At 34.8% G+C, this 22,842-nt stretch overlaps 1 protein-coding gene across 10 annotated transcripts in view; it reads right to left on the reverse strand.

Annotated features, from left to right (window-relative positions):
* The window catches only part of ADAMTS6 (ADAM metallopeptidase with thrombospondin type 1 motif 6), a 292,238-nt gene that overhangs the window by 92,063 nt on the left and 177,333 nt on the right, over window positions 1-22,842 (reverse strand). For 9 of the 10 annotated variants that reach the window (XR_009531448.1, XM_060092943.1, XM_060092946.1 and 6 more), the window contains 2 exons: window positions 20,955-21,096; window positions 8,858-8,965 (listed from right to left, as the gene is read on the reverse strand). Coding sequence is in view for 9 of the 10 variants with exons in the window: in XM_060092943.1 (XP_059948926.1) it covers window positions 8,858-8,965; window positions 20,955-21,096 (250 nt within the window). In the remaining variant the exon portion in view is untranslated. The remainder of the gene's footprint in view (window positions 1-8,857; window positions 8,966-20,954; window positions 21,097-22,842) is intronic. The other variant, XM_060092945.1, reaches the window with a different exon arrangement.

Below are 22,842 nucleotides of genomic sequence, written 5' to 3' on the forward strand. Positions count from 1 at the left end.
TATGGCATTATGTCACTTTTTGGCTTAAAAGACTGTGGTGGTTTCCTCCTTCCCTTAACTCTGGTCAACGGTGGCCTTTGTGACCTAGCCTCTGCCTCCTTCTCCAGCCTTATTCTCTTTCTGGTACAGAATGCTCCAGACACACTGGCCTTATTTCTTTTCCTCCATACACTAAACCTGTTCTCTCCTCATGGCATTTGCATTTGCTGGTCCTCCTGGGAATACTCTTCAGATTCCTTATATTGTCTTCTCATCATTTGCTCTCAGGTCAGGTGTCACTCAATCAGAGAGGTCTTTCCTTGATCACTCTTATTCTGAAGTGGTTGTACTTCACTACCCCTTCCACCCTTCCCTCCCCCTACTCCAGGATGTATAAAGATTACATCCTCCTGTTTTAGTCCCCTCTTACACCTACTTTAAATCACCCTATTTATTTCTCAGATTATTTCCTTATTATTTTTATTGTCTCCTCTCCTTAGTATGTAAAAGCCTTGAGAGCCAAATGTGGCTATTCAAATTTAAATTAATTAAAATTAAAAATTCAGTTCCTTAGACCCACTAGTTACATTTCTAGGGCTCCCATAGCCACATGTGGCTAGCGGCTATGACGTTGGACAGAGCAGATACAGAACTTTTTTTTTTTTTTTTTTGCAGTACGCGGGCCTCTCACCGTTGTGGCCTCTCCCGTTGCGGAGCACAGGCTCCGGACACGCAGGCTCAGCGGCCATGGCTCACGGGCCCAGCCGCTCTGCGGCATGTGGGATCTTCCCAGACCGGGGCACGAACCCATGTCCCCTGCATCGACAGGCGGACTCTCAACCACTGCGCCACCAGGGAAGCCCCAGAACATTTCTATCATCACAGAATGTTCTAATTGGAAATGCTGAATGTCTAGAACAGTGCCTAGAATGTAGTAGATATGCAACAAAACTTTATTGAATGAATGAATACATTAAATTATAGAATCCTGTGTCCTGTTTTGGTTACTACATTTCAGGAAGGAACTGGAGATACTGGAGGGTAAAGAAAGTCATATTCATCTTTGCTTCCCTGGTAGTTGGCATTCAGCGAATATTACAGTGGTTGTAACAACATAAAGGACTTCTTAAGAAAAGTGCTAAGCAATTAGGCAAGAGGAAGTCAAAATTTGGTTGGCTATAAGACCAAACATTCTGACCCTAAATCTAATAAATATTAAAGTAGGACATTAAAAAAGATTACAAGTTTTGGGCAACAAAAATTACCATGAAGAAAAAGAAAATCATCTGTCCAAAATGATGAAGCAGAGGTAGTTGGCTGAACTGATAATACAGTACCAACTCTGGGAGCAGGGCTGCTAATAATGTACATGTGAGAGGGAGAATGTTCCAGCTGCCAGCTTATGATTTACCTAAGTGATCTTGAAGACCAACCGTGTGCATAATGATATACCAATTGCGTTAGATTTTCATCTATATAAAAGTCACAACAGTGGACCAAATAATCTCCAGTTTTACATTTTTGTTATTACATGTAGCTGTGTGTAAGAATATTTATGCCTGCACCTATGAGAGTAACTGAGCAATGTAGTATTAACCAGCAATTACTGTCTTTTCCTGTGGTTTCAATTAATGACACTTAATACTAAAAAATTCCAAATCTTAAAATCTGCCTATTTTCTTCAAGTTGGAAACTTAGCATTACTGATTTCAAATAACAATAAAATTTGATTTTACATTTATTTTATATAATCACAGAGCTGCACTTAAAGCTCAAAGAGCCTTCAGAATTCATGTGGTCTAAGCACTTCATTTTTTCACATGAGGAAAGCAGAACCTGAAGGAGGTTGACTTGCCCAAGGTCACTTACTGGCAGAAAAGGATTAGCTGTCCAAATACACACAAAAAACAAGTGGAAAAAAAATCAATTGGATGTGTAGGATTACATATTTGAAGACATTAAAGAATACATTAGTATATTTTACTGAACTGTTTTTACTACATAAAATACAAAATAACACTAGAGATTTTTTTAAAAACCCACTTAGCTGCAAGTATACAACCACATGTTATTTCATACCTCCTTGAGTATTCTTATAATTAGGAGAGGAAAAAAATCTCACTTTTTGCATTTTTCAGGGGACGAAATTGTGAAGGCCACAAAAACACTGAAAGATGTAGATTCTAAAGTATTTAATAATATTGTTTTACATGTGTCCTAGATGCACACAAAATGTAGCACAGGGAAAGAAGTCACATATATTCTCTTGTTTTCCTTTTAAAACTTATTCTGAAGGTAAAAGATAAATACAAATATTCAGTTTGTAAAATGTTGCTCAGTTCTCACCATTAGTTAGTATCTACACAGCAGTAGTATTCTATAAGTGGTTTGCTAAAACCTTTTACTGCATAAATTTATGCTATTGATTATATCTATTCCATAGAGTTATAATAAACAATTATATCAGAAAGTTAAATAACATAGATTAATGGGTAAAGAATGAAGAATTCATAATAATAATGTAAGTATCAGTCACTTAGCAGCTGACAAGAGACTAGTGTCTAGTTTAACAACTAATTAACAACTCAGTCTGTGTGGGGATGACTTCAGTCTGTGGGTATCCTGTGTTACAAACTTGAGTTCTCATTCTAGCAATATCTTTCTTTGGTCCAGAGCAAGTCATTTGTTTCTTTTCTTTAGTTTACCTGACTACAAAATGGGGACTAACTTTAGCTTTTGATTATAATATGATTTGGATTAGGATGACTATAGAAATTAGTTCTATACAGACATACCCTCAAAGAAGTTAAAAATCTATCAAACGACTTGTTTAATTTTGCTCTCTAGCAAAATGTTCTTTTGTGCTTTCCCCTCACCTTGTGTTTATAGGAAAGGATCTCCTTGGAATTTTTGCTACTTCTCCTTCTGGTAGTATTAAGTATCTTGATGTAGTACATGATTTTAAGAGAAGAAACTTATTTAACTTAATAAGTTTTTTTAGAAACCTATAGGGAATTTCAGGTGAATCAAGTTATTTGGGCTAATTTTCTAGATGACTATATTAACCAATATATACTAAGATTTTAATGTAAGTCATAATTAATATAATTGGATTACACCACATAAAGTAGATTCAAGTATACAAATCCTACAAGCACATTAAAGGTGAGAATTTTGAGTTTTGTATTTTCTATTTTTATCCTTTTTTTTTAATCTAAAGGTGCCAAATTGTAAAAGCTATATTTCCATAGGCATAGAATTTTACTTCATGTCTTAAACTAGAAGAGTTCAATATTCAGATGGAAACTAGTTTTTAATCTTTATTCCCAAGGGTTATATCCAATCTAGTGATTTTGGACTATTCTAAATATCAGTCATATTACTATAGCCTAAATTATCCAGATAAATTGGATAAATCTGGCTTTCTTTTTGCTAATTCAGGTGTGTTTAACCAGATTCAGAAAGGTGAAAGAAGTGAAACTATCGTATTCAAAAATAAAATCTCATATTGCTCATTCTTGATTTTCACATTCCTTCTGAATAAAAAAATATGTCTTTAAAACTATCTAGAAAGATGATATATTCTAGTGAAACACTTATTTTCTTAAGAAACACTTATTCATCATTAAACAACATCTCTTTCTGTTAGGCCACTGAATTTCATGATCTCCATCAGGAATTGTCTTAAGCAAGATATATTATAAATCAAAAAATCTAACTTTGAAAATTTGTCAGAATTCTACAAAGAAAAATTTCAAAATGAGTACATATTCAGTATTTTAAAATAATTTTTTAACTAGATATATTTTAGGATGTGATTATGGTAGAACTTGTACCACAGCCAGCACTGGGTCTAGCCAGCATCTGGAATAAGATACCTCTAAGGAAATCCTAAGATTTTAAAGGAAGTGATACTGGTGATTCAATATAGAACATTCTTCCTAAATCAGAAAAGATAAGAGTTGGAGCACAGTGCTATTAAAAGCCTTATCTTTCTGCTCTGCAGGTGTGAGAATGCTAAAGTTTATTTCAGCCTGAATTCTAAATCAGAACTTGTCATCCCATACTATTTAAATTTCTAGAGCAACTGGAAGAGTCATTCTTTCTTCACTTCTGTGTTTATAGTTTGGGACTCAGTCAAAACATATTACATTCTACTTTAACTGAATTAAGATTTAAGGCTGCAAATGTCCTATTATATATCCAGTGCTTTAGAAGGGCATGTAATAATCCTATTCTAATCCAGCCCTGTGTTTCCCATGCAAAAATATTAGGAATCAATGTCATGTATATGTAAGCCCAAATGCTAGGTTATGTCTCTAATTGGGGCTTGTAGAATCATTAAATCAATCTCTTGGCAATAAACCAAGTATTTGAAACCTTCTTTGTGGTCACCATCAGAGCTTGCAAGGACTGGGTTTTGATTATCCTTAATATCCTGTTTGGTAATAATGCCAACACTGCGATCAGAGTTTTTATAGTGTAGATCTTTGTTTACCATTTCATCAAATATGGCATCCCTCCGATTTCTGTCCAAAGGGCTATTGTTGATGCCATGTCTAAGAAAAGTTCTTTTGGCTGAAAGTTATATTGATTGATTTGTAGAAGCGTGACCCATGGACACACAGTACCAGCGCACTGTCTGGGCTCATCAAATTTCCTCCTTTGGTTAATGCTACTGTCCCTGAGCACATCCATTCAGACCATATGGTTCTTATTCAGTCCTTGAATGGCTTATTCAGGCAAACATCCAATGGCTGTAATAGCGATGTCAGACCCCCCAGGACTCACGCAAAGATCAGTTTTTAATTTTTTGGCCATATTTCTTACTCCATCTGCTAAATGTGCATGGAACAGTTCCCATACTTACATGGAACATTTGTGGAACTGCGCCCCCGGGCAAAGATCCCATATCTTTTGCAGCCAGAGTTTGACGAGATCATTGTGGATCCAGTCCTCTGGATATGTCTATGCTATCACTTGAGCCATATTTCTCCCCTCCCCCCAACCTTTTAAAAAAAGATTTATTCAAAAAGCTATGAGCAGCTTTGATTTTATCCTGCTGGCTAGACAGGATGTAGGTTCTTTCTTGTTCCCTCTGATGAGAGTAGTTTAGAAATTCAGAGTTAAGATCAGAGGTCGTGGATATACCATTCATGCTTCTGAGACACACAAACTCATGCTTATAGTCTGTTATGCTCATTACTGCCAGTTAAGACAGTGTGGCAAAGAATTTTCTGCCCACCATCATCTAAGGCTGGCACATAATAATGAAGAGTAACGATGATGCTCTAGTAATATAAATTAACACCTTCCCTCTGAGGAAGGCAACAAAAAGCTCACTGAGTTATTATCTCATTCCATCTTCACAATATCTCTATGAAATATGTAGAAATAGATTTTCTCTCATTTTAAAGTGGAGATTCATAATTTTGCCAATTTTAACACTATCATATATTCTTAGCTCAATGTTCTGTCTGGGCGCCTTTTTTATTGTGATTCCAGAGGTAACAAACTGTTACAGGTAAACAAATGAAAAATACACTTAGTAATAAAGGGTAAAACATATTGTTAACCCATCTCAGGCTCAGTGACTCACTATTCCTATGACAATGAAAATCTGCTTTTTATTCTACACAATTTCCCATCTGAAAGTAAAGTATAATCAGAGGCAATATAGAGGGGTAAAGTTTTCCTCTTTGGAATCAGAAAGACCCAGGCTGGAATCTCAGCTCTACTATTAAATTGCTATGTAATTCTAGGCTTTCAAGTCTCACTTTCTTCATCTGTAAAATGGAGTTAAAACAGTACCCGCCTTATAGGATTTTTGTCAGTAGTAAACAGAACAAATATGTGCCTGGCACAGTGTAAGTATAAAACTATTCATTATCATGGGACTTCCCTGGTGGCGCAGTGGTTAAGAGTCTGCCTGCGGACAGGGGTTCGAGCCCTGGTCCAGGAAGATCCTACATTCATTGGAGCAACTAAGCCCGTGTGCCACAACTACTGAGCCTGTGCTCTAGAGCCCACAAGCCACAATTACTGAGCCTGTGCACCACAACTACTGAGCCTGTGCACCAAAACTACTGAAGCCCACGTGCCTAGAGCCCATGCTCTGCAACAAGAGAAGCCACTGCAATGAGAAGTCCGCGCACTGCAACGAAGAGTATCCCCCACTCGCCTCAACTAGAGAAAGCCTGTGTGCAGCAACGAAGACTCAACGCAGCCAAAAATAAATAAATAAATTTAATAAAAAATAAAACTATTCATTATATTATCATCATTATTACTGATAATGTCAACTATTTATAGATGGCAAGAACACAGACTAGCCACACAAAGTTGACCAGACCAACTGAAAATTTCACTTTAATTTTGTCATTAAGTGTTTGCATGACTGTTTTTGGTTTGAGTCAAAATTCTGGGCTCTTGTTTAATATCCAAATAGGTATAGCCTTAAGAGGAAAATCCTCATTTGTCAATAGTAAACATGCTTCTCTCTTAAGGAAAAAAGCAACAACAATGAAAATTCATGAATAGATAACACAGCATATGCAGTTAGTTAAAAAATAAGTTAAAAATAATGAAGTGCTCAGCTCACATGAATAGTTCTTTGTATTCTTTTTCCCTTAAAAATGTAAGTTGATCTAGTTCTTTGAAAGCCTTTTTATAAATTCAAAGTTAATGATAGGGATATTTTGAGTGTCTTCTCCTAGTACTCTGTCCTTTTTCTTTCTAGGAGTCTGCATGTGTATTTGTTATTTTCATTAATTCATTCATTTAAAAATCTCCTAGTCCTATACCTGAATCTGTCTACAGACCATCCACGCCTCTGGAAGAATGGCTAAGATTTGTTTCTTAGATTAATTTGAGATGATGAAATCCAATGTATCGCCTTTATGAAACTACACTCTAATGTTGTGAATATTAATGACCTCTTGGTATACAAACTTTGCTACGCTTCCAAGTTCTTAAATAGATTTTCATGGAGCCCAAGATGCTGTGCCAAGATATGCTGGAAGCTGACAAGATTCTAAGGACAGGGTAAGGAGGCAGCCAAGGGGTTCTTTTAACCAGAGCTTTTCCATTTTTTTCAAATGTATATCTCAGGATTATGTAGAATGCATTTGAATAAAGGGTTTAAGGATCAGAAAGTTGATAACCATTAGCCTAGATTAAGAAAGTGAATCTTTAGAAATCAAATACATTTCTGCCCCATTTTATTCATGTTCTCTTGTCTGTGCTTATTCTTATTTATGCTTAGAAGTAATTATATTTCCCTTCTGTGCGCTTATCTAAATTTACATTCAATACTGTTAGCTTTGATATTATTTTGAGCATTTGCTAAGTAGCCTTCAAAATTGTAATTGGCATGTAAATGTCATCTCTGTCAAATATACGCACATAAGATGTAAGATATGACATTCCAGAGTCCTGCTATTAAGCACAAATGATAAGATATTAAATATGTGTTTACCATAATGATTGAGTTGAGTTCTGTGTTCTCAGATAGCTACTACTTGTTGTTTACCTATTTAGAGTGATTATATAGTTTACACAATGCTTTCAGGAGAGCGCTGAGGTTTAAAAGAATGAATTCTTTGTGCTTTGGGTTAAACAATGAAGTAAAATAAAAAGATCCATCAGGCCTAGTCATAGTATTATTACAGGCAAATAGAAACAGTGGCCGATTGGTATAGATCACAATAATAATAATCAGTGGCAAATAAAGAACCAGGTTCTCACTGTGACTTTCCCCTTACAGTTGTGTATTTCTTCAAAGTACAGATTGATGTAAATTGCTACTTGTAAAAAAAAAAAAAAAAATTGCTACTTGTCGTTGACAAGAATTGTTGGTTCCAAAATAAACCCAGATTGTTGTTTCAAGAATGCAGTTCCTAATATTTTCTATTACATCTATTAAAAAAAGCAAGGAATTTTTGGTAGTGTGTGAAGGTCTCTGTATTTTTATTGGCTACTTACAAAAGTTTCAAAAAAAGATCCTTAATCTTTAAAAAATGACCCTATCAATTCATACATTTAGCATAATTTACCAACATTTCCAAACTCAGCATGGAAAAGCCATCAACATGGCACTAGGTCATGGGTCCCGAATGAAGCCGTCAGCAAGGATTAATAAACTGTGACAGCTGCCCAAAAGCTTTCATTCTTTTTATTTAAACGTCAGATTGCAAGATGAAATTCAGTGTAATCTTTTTTGAAACTAGCCCAACTAACATGGAAGAAGTCAGAACTGAGAACAGATGACAGTGTCGTTATTGTTGTAAATTCAGGCCATAGCAATAAATTTTAGAATCCACATATATAGCAATTCCTAAAGAATTTCAGGAATAGCCTAAAATATTCTTATCTATTTGAACAATTCTTAATAATTATAGTTTTTGAAAACTAGGCTGATGAAACTGAAAATTATTTAGCAACAATTACTATGCTCAATAAATTAACTATTCTTCTACTACTAGATCTTTCTCTCACATTGCAATTTAAAAGTGACTCATTAGACCACAGTTATAAAATCTATTTTAGGATCACATAATTTTCTTGGATACTGTCAGAAAAAAAACAAACATATGACTAAACAGACTCTATTAAATAAGATTGTTGTTGAACATTTTTGTGCAAATATAACTCAAACGTATACATATAGAAAGGTGAAACTGACCCAGAAAATGCTCACTATACTTTCCTAAACAATGCATATTTGCAGATATCAAGATAACTCATTAGGCTAGGAATTTATTATTTTCTCAAGCACATTTTAATTAGTATGCATTATTTCCTAGTGGTTGAATATCAACATCAGAAATTTATCAGTTTAGTCTACATGTTAAATAGCTAATGAATCATTTGAGCTTACCCCCTTTTCAATATTCCCAGTTTGACAGAGTGTCCCCTCAGCTGCAGGAATACTGTTGGTGACACAGCGGTTGCTTTTGCTGAGACACCAGAGCTCTCTACACACTTCCTAGGAAAGAAGGCAAAAGCAAGTTGATCAGAAGTAGAGACTAAAATCATGTCCACTCTTCTATAAAAATACCCATAGTATATAAGCAATACTAAGCATTACTTGTCTCTTGCTGGTGTTGAAGCATCACAGATGAGGATTTTGGAGGTGGTCCTTCTGGAAGGTAGGTTACTCATTTCACAAAATCATTTTAATATTTGTCTTTATAATTCTTATTTCAGTGGATACAGTATATCTTAGTTTTTAATACTGATTAGAATCTTTTTAAAATAATGTGCAGAAATTTCATTAATAGAGAAGAGTAGTGAGAAAGAATGAATATGTAGAAAGGAAATATATGTTTATTACTCCCCAAAACATACAATAGCACAAACTTTCCAATTACTAATAGAGTGGCCAAGTAGGTGATTTCCTAGTCCTACTGAAATATTCAAATAAAGTGTATTTTTTAAAAAGAGAGAAAGAGAGAGACTACGGGAATGGATAGGAAATGATTTATAAAATTCATAAATGCCTAAAGAACAATCTAGCAATGTTATTTGCAGTTCATCAATGTAGCCCACTTTCATGAAAGGGAAATTTGGTTTTGAACAAATGCTGCTATTTATGTGCCATTTCCATAACTGATATATTTCAGATGTTATTTGGCGCTGTCTTGTCTTCTTTATTATGATTTCTCATTATCCTACCTCAGCATGGGAGAATTACACTTATTGTAATGTTGGCAATATAAAATACCTCATTTTGTTCACACTTATATTAATCTACCAGATTTTAAAATAAGCTGTCCAACATATCCCAAAGTAAAGTCTTTGAACAGCCAAAACAGATTGCTTTGAAGAAAATACTCAAAATTTTCAGTTTATTGTTATATATGATCATAGACTAGCATCATTACTGATATTAAAGGTTTTTAATTTAAACTGGAACCATTAAGTAAAAAATATATATTTGCAATAAAAATATATTAATCTTTTTTTTTTGTGGGTGTGTGTGTGTGTGTGTGTGGTACGCGGGCCTCTCACTGCTGTGGCCTCTCCCATTGCAGAGCACAGGCTCTGGATGCACAGGCTCAGCGGCCATGGCTCACGGGCCCAGCCGATCCACGGCATGTGGGATCTTCCCAGACTGGAGCACGAACCCGTGTCCCCTGCATTGGCAGGCAGACTCTCAACCACTGCACCACCAGGGGAGCCCAAAATATATTAATCTTGAAAGTAAAGACACATTTATATATAACATTCAATTCTATTGTTATTATTCCCCAACAGCTCTTTTATTCTCAAAACATAATTGTAAGAACTTATACCACATATCACAAGAAAAAAGTCTGTAACTGTGTATCATGATAGATATTAACTAGATTTATTGTTGTGACCATTTTGAAATATATACAAATATTGAATCATTATGTTGTACAACTGAAACTAACATTATGTTATTTGTCAATTATATCTTAATTAAAAATTTTTTAAAATAATTTATGTCACATAAACACAATTCAGAAATACAGCGGTAACACTGAATTCACTGGTTAACCATTACTACAAATGGAGATGCTTCACAGAGTATAGCAAAAAGAAAGAATCTTTTTGGGCCCCTCTTTAGGGTGTTCCACTCCACCAGGCAGAGAAAGAGACATAAAATTTATATTAGACTTTTAAAATACTTTTCAAAATTTATATATTATATCTAATTTATTCATCTACTTTAAATTCCATGTGGAGAATTACTGAGCTAGAAGAAAGTTAAAACATCAGAAAAGAAAAACACGTGCTGTGGATCATAATATAAAGATAAAACTTTCCTGTTCTTACAATCCAAGATATTACAAATTCTACTTTCTTTCAATGCTTCAGTTTCTGTTTAAAGAGAATGTTATTTATACTACTTTATTCTTCCTTTTCTATAGGAGATGGTTTCTTACTATATGTTCCTAAATATATTCTCTTAGTTTATTTTAAAAGCAGTAGGATTACCATTTTAAGCTCTTAAAGTATTATCCCATGTATCAAAAATATTCATATTCAAAGAGAAATATGTTCAGAAAAACAGAGACGCATTGCTACGACAATGTATTAGGAAATTGCTAACAAAATTATCCATAATCCTGGACCATCCTCTTGTTACTTTATGATTACTTTAGACAGAAGTAAAAGAAGCCTAAAGTTTCTTTGGACAGAACTATGCAATGAAAATTCTATCACTGAAGAGGACAGTATTCATAGAACCCATTAGGAAAACATACTATTTAGTCAAGTTATAGAAACTCTATTTTCCAAAAATGCCTTGAAAATCTCTACCCAAAATGGCAAGTGCTCAAGATACTCTTTCCAAAACTTTAATCTCAAGATTCACAATACAGTCCTCTGATAAAGCCCTCTTATCCTTTAGGGAATGACACATTTTGAAAGTTTGATTCTTGCTTTTAAAAGATTTTATTATGTTAGTGGGCTCTCGGGGATTTGAATTCTGCTAGGGCATTAACTTCTCTCAGATTGTTGTTTAAAGTACGGGACTAGAAATCTAAGGATGGGAAACACTCTCAAGATGTTAAGCTAGTCTTGGAGAAGACTCTGAAGAGTTTTCAAATAGATCTCTCATCTAGAATATTAACTTGGTTAAGAAAGATTTTGATACCCCAATTAAGAATCCCAAGATAAAAAATATTCTCTTGGAAGACAAAAAACAAGAAAATTTTATTTCTTACTGAGAAAGCAAGAGGTACACTTCCTGAAAGAATCTGAGAACAATTTCATACTTTCAGAAATACCCTTCTTTCTCTAAACTGCTAGATCCTAGACCATGGTTGATCAAACCATCATGCTGTACACCATAAACTTATACAGTGATCTATGTCAATTATTTCTCAATAAAAGGGCAAAAAAGGTTTAGAAAAGCTGGGGGCTATGCAGATTTCAGTTCAATGTACAGAAAATCTTCCAAAAGTCAGACCTGAACAATCATAAAATAAAACTGAAATTTCCCATCACTGGAGATACTCCAGCATACACTAAATAACCTCTTAGCAGCAATGTTGTAGGCAGGAAAAAAAGAAAGAAACTAACATTTTTTCAGGGTATACTGTTAACTACTGTGCTAGGCATCTTTGTATCTCATTTAATCATCATGACAATCTTCTTATCTTAGAAAGCATGAGAAACAGGTTCAGAAAGACTTAGCAATTTGCTTCAATCCTAACTAAATCTGGATTTGAATCAGCTATCTGATATCAATGCCCAAAATATCTCCATAATTAAGCTAATTTTCAGTTTCTTTTAAATGTATCAAAATTGAATAAAGTCATCGGCCAATTAAGGCTGATTAGTAAAGGTTTACTTGTATTTTAATATAATACAAAAACTCACTAAATGTTCGTAATAGCCTCTTACCCTTTACCCGTATTTTAAAGGATGATATCTCAAATTAAGACTATTATGTACTAATTCATAATATACCCATTCAATATATGAGCTTAGGCACCAACTTGTACATTATTATTATTGGAACTTCTAAATGTAACATCACCACTTAAGGATACTGTTAACATACTCCTCAAAAGCGTTCCATGGTCTTCCAAAAGACAAGACATTTAAAACATTCCTACTTATTTAAAATTTTAATATCAACTCCCAGATTTCTATTCTATTTGATTTTTCAAATGAATGACACAGTTTGCAAACATTAATAACAATGAAAATATTAGCAAGTATAAATCATAATTAAAAATATAGAGAGAGGGCTTTAAAGTAATTACCTAATGAAGAATAATTTACCTGATATTCAGAAAATAACTTTGTAAAGAACTGAATTCGGGCTCCTTTGATCAGAATAGAATAGTTGATTATTTTACAGTCAAAGACCCTTTCAGTACAATAAAAGAAGTTAGGATTATCTTTTCTAATGTTTCCATTCTTTTCAAGTAACTATAGCTATTAAATGATGCTAAAAATGGGAAGAAAAGCCCTTTGATTTACCTGGGAAAATTAAAATTTGCAGTTTACATAAGAGGGAAAGGGATATCATAAAAGCGCAAAACCATTTCACAACTATTGTATCATTAAGAAAGTAAAACAGTATATGAAGAGAAAATGGCATTTTTATTGCAAGATGGTTTTTGTTTTTTAATTTTTTAAACAACTGTAAAGATCAATAAAGATATACACACAGGGCTTCCCTGGTGGCGCAGTGGTTGAGAGTCCGCCTGCCAATGCAGGAGACACGGGTTCGTGCCCCGGTCCGGGAAGATCCCACATGCCGTGGAGCGGCTGGGCCTGTGAGCCATGGCCGCTGAGCCTGCGCGTCCGGAGCCTGTGCTCCACAACGGGAGAGGCCACAACAGTGAGAGGCCTGCGTACCGCAAAAAAAAAAAAAAAAAAAAAAAAAAAAAAAGATATACACACAAATTTTCTGCCCTTGGGAAACCCTAAAGCCTAGGCCATCTTGGGTCCTTGCTTCCGGATATGAAATGTTCTCTTTGTCCTCATTATCCTATCGGTAATATCTCTCCACAGCTGTTTGGAATAAAGGATCATGATGGCCCAGGGGGAGAGCAGAGCACTGAAGAAGTCAAGAAGGAGCATCAGTGATTAGAAAGGTTACTTATCATTGTATCACACAAAGGAAAACTGAAAACCAACATATGGTGACCCTGTGGCCTGGATCCAGGTATTTATTTAGTAGGCATTTGAAGAAAGAATCATGCACCCTTACTTCAGTTTTAAATAGGTTAATCCTGTTATGTGGGTAATTTAAGTGCAAGAGATCCTTAAAAAAGCAAAAAAAAAAAAAAAAAAAAGATTATATCTATATATGTTTTTTGTCATATATGTATTTTATATATACATTAAATACACACACACATATATACATATATAAACAAAAAACGAATCTAGAAATGTAGATTAAACAATTATCAATTTAAAAGGGTTAAAAATTATTAACTTATTTTAAAAAAGTACTTTTAAGAAGCAAACCCAGAGTAAAAACTACTGATCTCTAAGAATACAAATGATTATGAACCTATGATTTTGGCTTGAAATTCAAGGAAAAATAAAAATTACGTCAACTTCTTGTCAAGTATATGCCTGATATATGTTTGGACTCCAAAAGAATATTGAGGTGTTAAAACAATTCCATACCTTTTATTCCCTAAGCCCATATCAAACCATATTGTAGAATATTTATACCACCTTAAAATCCTCAAGGAAAGTGATTCTACAATCTCCCTCAGTACAAAATTTCAATATTTAATAACTTGAAATTCTTCCTACTACCTAATCTACAACCTCCAGCTGTAAAAATTAAGGCAACTGTGTTTTTTTATGCTCTTGGTGGGGAAGGAGAACAATTTGTTACCAGGAATCAAACTATAATAAATGTTCCAAAGCCTGAAAGTGATTTTGAAGCCAACATTTAGCTTTCTTTTTCACAGGCTATTCAAACTCAATTTCTTTAAACTTCCCTTATATGTACCTCTAAGTATTTCACTATCATCCTCTCCCAAGTTATCTGCATCTCTTAAAAATAAAATTCGGGGGCTTCCCTGGTGACGCAGTGGTTGAGAGTCCGCCTGCCGATGCAGGGGACACGGGTTCGTGCCCCGGTCTGGGAAGATCCCACATGCCGCGGAGCGGCTGGGCCCATCAGCCATGGCCGCTGAGCCTGCGCGTCTGGAGCCTGTGCTCCGCAACGGGAGAGGCCACAACAGTGAGAGCCCCGCATACCACACAAAAAACATAAATAAAATAAAATAAAATAAAATTCGGTAGCTAGCTAACAGTACCCTAAAAAGACTAATAAAGTATTTTTATTGGAATGATTCTCAATGAGAAAGCAAAAATTACTTGAATCTTAGCTAGTTGATAGTGATAAAATAATAAACAAAAGGGAGTAACCATGAAAATATTAAAAACTGAGTCTAAGAGACAAAAGAGGTCTGTGTTAAGTATACTCCACAGGGATAATACCCTGATTAGAGAACTCAAATATCTTATCTTTAGCAGGTTACCCTTACTCCAAAGAGCTATACTTCAGGCAGACACAGCTTGATGGCATGATTATTAAAGATATTAATTAACATGTTAAATAAAAATAATTTATACTATCCTGTATTTTAATTCTATGCTTACCAGACAACTTTTGATAATAAATTTGTCTACTAGGTAGACTTCCTTAGGTAATAAAATTGTTCAGATTTCAGTACAGTTGACTGAATATAAACAGAGAGGCTACATTTCTTACTATAAATTAATAAATCCAATTTTATATATAAACATATATATTCCCTTGATCTTCCATGTCTAATATTAGATCCTAAAAATCTCTCATAACTTAAAGTATGGAACAAATATAGTACACTTAGCCATTTACAGATTATTCTATCATTAATCACTTAATTGAGGTATGTAGAAGAGAAACATTAAAAAGTTTAATGATCTGTAAGTAAAACAGAGCACTTGCCACAAACATATTTCCCCTGGAAAGATTCAAAATGAATGAGAAGTCTTAAAGCTTCCAAAGTAATGTCATATTTTCTTTTTGTATGTTCTGTTTCCACCACAATACACTGGGATTCTGAAATATTAAAGTCAAAATTATGGAGCCCACATACTTCTGAACATAAACACCTCCATTCATTTCATAAAATTATGGAGCAGCACCCTCTCATAAAATAAGAGTAAATCTGCAATTCCCTAGAAAAACAAGGGCATTGCTATAAGGGAGTATTATCAGTGGCAGAGTTGCTTTAGTACTCTGTGTAGGGTGTTTTTGGAGGGGAAGAGAAAAGGGAAGGGAAGAGGACATAGATCACTTTACAAAAGTCATCAATTTTCCAATATGGTTTTCCCAGATTACAAAATCATATTTGTTTCCCAAGATAATGTGTCTTTGAAATTCCGTGATTCTCTGCACATCAATAAGTTCTCTTGGTTTCATTCATTAAAAATCTTTCAGTAGTTTTCCATTGCTCTTAAAAACCTAGAATTCTTTTTTGTTTGTTTGTTTGTTTTTCTTTTGCGGTATGCGGGCCTCTCACTGTTGCGGCCTCTCCCATTGCGGAGCACAGGCTCCGGACGCGCAGGCTCAGCGGCCACGGCTCACGGGCCTCGCCGTTCCATGGCATGTGGGATCCTCCCAGACCGGGGCACGAACCCATGTCCCCTGGATCGGCAGGCGCACTCTCAACCACTGCGCCACCAGGGAAGCCCAAAAACCTAGAATTCTTAGCATGGCCTATAAGTCTGATTTGGATCCTACTCTTTTCTTGCCTCATGTATATGATGCTTGCTTTGAGAGCTTCGGCCTCACTGGCCTTCTCTCAGCTCTTCAAATACACAGCCTCATAGTCTTCACAAAGGTCCTCTCTCCTCTCTCTCTCTCTCTCTTTTTTTTAACATCTTTATTGGAGTATAATTGCTTTACAATGTTGTGTTAGTTTCTGCTGTATAACAAAGTGAATCAGCTGTATGTATACATATATCCCCATATCACCTCCCTCTTGCGTCTCCCTCCCCCACTCCCTATCCCACCCCACTAGGTGGTCACGGAGCTGATCTCCCTGTGCTATGCGGCTGCTTCCCACTATCTATTTGACATTTGGTAGTGTATATATGTCAGTGCTACTCTCTCACTTCGTCCCAGCTTACCCTTCCCCCTCACTCTGTCCTCAAGTCCATTCTCTACGTCTGTGTCTTTAGTCCTGTCCTACCCCTAGGTTCATCAGAACCTTTTTTTTTTTTATTCCATTTATATGTGTTAGCATACAGTATTTGTTTTTCTCTTTCTGACTTACTTCACTCTGTATGACAGACTCTAGGTCCATCCACCTCACTACAAATAACTCAATTTCGTTTCTTTTCACGGCTGAGGAATATTCCATTGTATATATATGTGCCACATCTTCTTTATCCATTCATCTGTCAGTGGACACTTAGGTTGCTTCCATGTCCTGGCTATTGTAAATAGTGCTGCAATGAACATTGTGTACATGTCTCTTTTTGAATTATGGTTTTCTCAGAGTATATGCCCAGTAGTGGGATTGCTGGGTCATATGGTAGTTCTATTTTTAGTTTTTTGAGGAAGCTCCATATTGTTCTCCATAGTGGCTGTATGAATTTACTCCTCTCTTTCTTTACCAGATAATTCTTCTCACTCATTTATTCACCAAATATTTTCTGAGCTCCTATTATGAAGCAGGCATTGTGCTACTCACTTTATAAATAGCCATGAATAAACAGGCAGGCAGTAAGCAAGATGAACAAGTAAAATACATAGTATGTTAGAAAGTAACAAATGGTAAGGATTAAAATAAAACAAGGAAAAATGACAAGAAGTGAGTGTGTTTGTGTACGTGTGTGCATGCATGCATGCACAATTTTAGATAAGGTTGTTAGGAAAGGCCTTACCTAGAAGATCACATTTAACTAATTAACAAGCAATCAAATAAGCAAAATGATTATGGATTGTAATAAGTGCTATGAAGGAAATAAAAAGCATAATTTCCTTTATGCTTTAACTGGGAGCATAAATGTAAGTAAATGGGAGAAGCCTTTGCATATAGATGGATCAGACAGAAAATCTGTCTGAAGAGAAACTGCATGTGAGCTGAGAGTGAAGGAAGAGAATGAGTCAAAATGTGACCCTTAGAGTATCTTAACATGGTCCCCGAAGTACAGATGGCTCAGATTCTCCTAAAGCACTATTAGCATAACAGCTATATAGGATGGTATCATGGATGACATAGATATTCACAGAGGGAAGGGAAACATGCGTAGAATATCTGCCATGTGCCAGGTAAATGAAAAGCACTTTGCATGCTCGTCATACTCTTTAACTTTCTAAAGGTTTCAAGAACAAGTTAGCTGGTGTTCGCTGTAAAAAGTTGTTGCTGAGTAAAATCTGTTGGTGGTCAATGAACATTTAGGTTGCTACCATGTCTTAGCTATTGTGAATAATGTTGCAATAAATATGAGAATACACACTCAAAGATCCTGCCTTCAATTCCTCTGGATATACACCCAGGAGTAGGAAGCCTAGATAATATGGTAGTTCTAATTTTAATTTTTTGAGAAAGCTCCATATTGTTTTCCACAGTGGCTGCACAAATTTACATTCCCACCAACAGTGTATAAGAATTCTCTTTTCTCCACATTCTTGTGAACACCAGTTATCTTTTTTTTTTTTTTTTTTTTTTTTTCTTTTTTCTTTTTTTTCTTTTTGCGGTATGCGGGCCTCTCACTGTTGTGGCCTCTCCCGTTGCGGAGCACAGGCTCCGGATGCGCAGGCCCAGCGGCCATGGCTCACGGGCCCAGCCGCTCCGCGGCATATGGGATCCTCCCAGACCGGGGCACGAACCCGTATCCCCTGCATCGGCAGGCGGACTCTTAACCACTGCGCCACCAGGGAGGCCCCTATCTTTTTTTATAATAACCATCCTAACAGGTGTAAGGTGATATCTCATTGCAGTTTTGATTTGCATTTTCCTGATGATTAGTGATGTTTAGCAACTTTTCATATACCTGTTTGTCATTTGTATATCTTTTTTTGAGAAATGTCTATTCAGTTCCTTTGCCCATTTTTAAATTGGATTACTTGCTTTTTTGCTAAAACTGTAGGAGTTCCTTATACATTTTGGACATTAACCTGTTAGCAGGTATATGGTTCGCAAATAATTTCTCCAAATTCCATAAACTGCTTCTTCATTTTGTTGACTGCCTTTGCTGTGCAGAGCGTTTTATTTTGATGTAGTACCACTTGTCTATATCTACTTTTGTTGCCTGTACTTTTCATATCAAGAAATCACTGCCAATACCAAAATCAAGAAGATTTTCCCCTATATTTTCTTCTAGTAGTTTTATAGTTTCAGGTTTTACATTTGTCTTTAATCCACTTTGAGTTAATTTTTGCATCTGTTGTAAGATAAGCATCTAGTTTTATTCTTCTGAATGTGGTTGTCCAGTTTTTCCAAAGCCATTTATTGAAGTGACTATCCTTTTTCCATTGTGTATTCTTGGCACCCTGATTGAAAATCAGTTGATTGTATATGCATAGGTTCATTTTTGGGTCTCTATTCTGTTCCACTGGTAAATTGCCTAATGTATATTAATGAACCTACTCACAAAGAATTCAGGCAAGATTGTTCATAACTACAGATGTAGTCATTGATAATCCCCACAATGACCACATGACGGAGATGGAAAGCTGACCACTGCTGCAGTTCTGGGTCGTTCTGCAGACCATTGTTTAAAATCTTCCCTGACATCATTAGAGACCTGCTAGTTGAAAGAGGGATCATTTCATGATGCTTCAACATCAAATGTATCTCCTCACTAAAAGGCTACAGTGCTTTTCTAAACCTCCAGTGCTTGTGTTTAGCATTCATCTCAGGATACTACACTCAGATAGCCATCTAAATCAGGGCTGGTTTGTTTTCCCCTCCAGCTTCCATCTGAAGCATGACTTGTTTACCTGTCTGGATTCTCACCTTCAAAGCCACTATTATTTTCTAAAGTAGCATTTAGAATCATTTAAAATCTTAGGGATAATCCAGATAAAACACGTGTGTTTTGGGTGTGTGTGTGTGTGTGTGTGCTGTCAACTGTGTAAACCCAATTTTTCAGGCACAAGCTTAAGAGGTGTAAGTGGCTGTAAAGAATCTGTTACAACCCAAGAAACTTTGTTAGTAATATATAGCACTAAACGTAGATTAACATTTTCACTTGCTAACAAAGAAATGGGAGACCATAGATGAGAATAATCTAACAGAAAATCTGTAATCACATTTGATCATGATATTCAACCTACTAAGCTGCAAGTATATACAAAGACTGTGATGATTAAAGTCTGACTGACTTTTTCTGAGGGAAAAAGCAACCCAAGGGAAAAAAGAAACTAAAACCATACAGAAACAAGAAACAAGTACAGACTCTTCACAGAGATACAAGAAATGCCAAAGTTTTACTCAAGGCTCTAGATCTTTAGATAGTTGCACACAATCTTTGAATCTAGTGCACAAAATGTGCTGCCAAAGCCTACCAGGAATAATAATATACTTGTCACTCAAGGGATATTTTTAAAAATCACTTTCTTTTGTACTGTACCCAAGAAGAATAATTTGTACAGTACAACGCATATATTGTTTAGTCTTAACTACCTTAAAACTTAATTCCTTTTATTGTTATTATTTTTAAAAAGGGATTTTAAATACACTATTTGCGTAAAAGTTGGAACTAAGCCTTAAACTTGCTTTTAAAATATTTTTTGAATTTTTTGACAAACTCTTCATTTAAAAATCCTATTCTTTCACTCAACATGCTTTTATTGTGTATTTACTATGAACATCTTCCTCTATTAGACACTGAAATCTTTCTCTATGAAACTTAAAAAATAATTTTTTTCTACATTTTTTGAGATAGACACTGAGACTTTTTTAGGCAGACAAGAAGGGTCAATCGTTATACCTCCATTTTTTTCCATAGCAATTTTCCTTGTTTCTCTATTTGGGTTAATGTCATCTTGTCCGCACTCAGTTATCATGTTAGAATGTGGGCAGTGGATAAAGCAACTTGAAATGACTCAATACTAAAAGTATAAGTTAAAATAAAGGCTCCTAGCCAAAGTAAAAATGCCCTTAACCCAATTATTAGAGTACCAGAAAAGGTGGGGAGTCAGGGAGGTTTCAAAATCATAATATTTCAAAGACAAACAAAAGTTGGTATTATAAACTCAGAACTTAAAAAAGGAGTATGTTAGAAAATTTTAAAATTTTGCCCAGAACCCTCACAAGACATTTGAAACTTGTCTAATTAAGGATTACTGAAACATTTAGAAATAGATATCTTACAAATTATATCAGAAAAAGAGCAGTGTTAAAGGCCATATTTGTGTTAATACCAGAGGTAAACTACATTCATTAAAATTCCATCTTAACAATTGTGTCATGAAAAACACATATAAATGACTAAACATAAGGATTAAGACTTCTTACCCCATATTTACATTGGCGGGATGTTGCTCCATACTGGAAACGGCACTGTTCATCAGCATCATACACCTGACCTGGGGCCACAGCTGGATAAAGAAAGTCACGCTTGGGAGGCTCATTATCAAGGCAAGTACCACGGCCTGAACTGTTCAACATAAAGGATCAAAGGAAATTAGGTACACTGTGGACTATTTCAATCACAGTTATGAAACCATGTGTTGAGCTCTTTGTTTTAATAATTGATGCATGAAAAACAATATATTCTACAAATAAATACTCATATGGAAAAATAGAATATCTTTACTAAAACTTGAATAAGAGCTCCAATAGTTTTTTCCAGCACCAAGACACAATATAAGCACCTCACAAAACAATCTAAAAATGTCATGTTGGCCTTCAAACACCGATTTAAACTAATTTCTGAAGGAATCAAAACAATTTCATACTGCTCTAAGCTTCTTGTTTGTTTTCAGTGGAAATATAACCACATCTGGTAGTAGAATCAAAAACATAAAATGTGGAAAAAAAATTGTGGTTGTGATCCTTAAAGACCTAATCTATATACTTCCACCTTGGGCAGAATAAGAGATGCTGTGGTAAGACATGTCCAAAGCTTCTTGAAATATTTCAATAACAAATGGGCTGAATGACAGATGAGGCCAAGATCCAAAGTTGTCCTCTCAAGTATATTAGAAGTGTTTAGTCTCTCAAAAATTTCATATTTCATCTAGGATCATCAGAGTTGGTAAAGAGAATGTTCTCCTCTCTCTATAATTTCTGCTTTTCAAAGTATGCTTGCACTCAAACATAATATTTTAATTCAGTGGAACAAATAACATAAAGATCGCCAAAAGCCAGAGAGAATATCTTAGTTTAAACAGCTTTATACTTTGCTAAATATAATTGTTCATTTTTATTTAGTCAGTGTGCATAAAATAGGACAGATGCTTTTTTACTTTCATTTCACATGTGAGTAAGTTAGAATTTTTAAAGAATTCCTGTGCCAACATTTAAAAATTTTTTCCAACATTCCTGTCAATTGTGCCAGCACTTGTGTTTTTTTTCCCAAATCTTTTCCATCCACTTTGCCAAAGGAAAATAATTTCACAAGTAGAAGTTCCTCAACTATTATTTAGGACAGTACAAATTTTCATTTATAGGTAAGTAAGAAAGAACCATGCATAATAATGTTTCATATTCACTTAAAATTTTATCATATTCTTAAAATGTGAAAGCAAATTTGTTAAATAAAAATGTATATTTGCACAGTAGCAAATAAATACCTTTAAAAAACTGAACCATACTATGCATAAGGTGATAGATTCAAAGACCCAAAGGATAGAAAATTATCTTCTTTATGCCCTTTTTCTTTCATTTATGCCCCTCTTGATTAATTTTTTAAACAATAAAAATATTTAAATGGAATATTAAATGTGGTACTGAATAGATGGATGTTATTATTGGCTATTATAATCATTTCATTTGTCACTGCTCTAGGTGTCTAACTAATAGAGAACAACTTTTTTTTTTTTTTGAGAACAACTTTTTTTCACCCAACTATCCAGATTTCATGACAGAATGCTTTTTATTTTGTTTTTTGTACTTTTAGAAATTGTCATGTATCTCAGCAAGAAAAACTATTTCTAAGTGAATTTTAAAAATAGTAAGTTCTTTTTATTTCATTATGTAAAATATATGGGTATGCAAATTTTAGGCAAATGTAATTCTACTAGTAAATTCAAAATTTTTATTAAGGTTAGTGATAAAGTGGTCAATGTGAAAAAGTATAATGGAAGAAGAATTTATGAGATAATTGTATTAGTAGTTTAATTTCCTAATTTTCCTCCTAAAATATTAGTTTCATCTCTATCTACAACAAAACTATAAAAGT

Source organism: Mesoplodon densirostris, chromosome 3, assembly GCF_025265405.1.
Source record: "Mesoplodon densirostris isolate mMesDen1 chromosome 3, mMesDen1 primary haplotype, whole genome shotgun sequence".
Classification (NCBI taxonomy): Eukaryota; Metazoa; Chordata; class Mammalia; order Artiodactyla; family Ziphiidae; genus Mesoplodon; species Mesoplodon densirostris.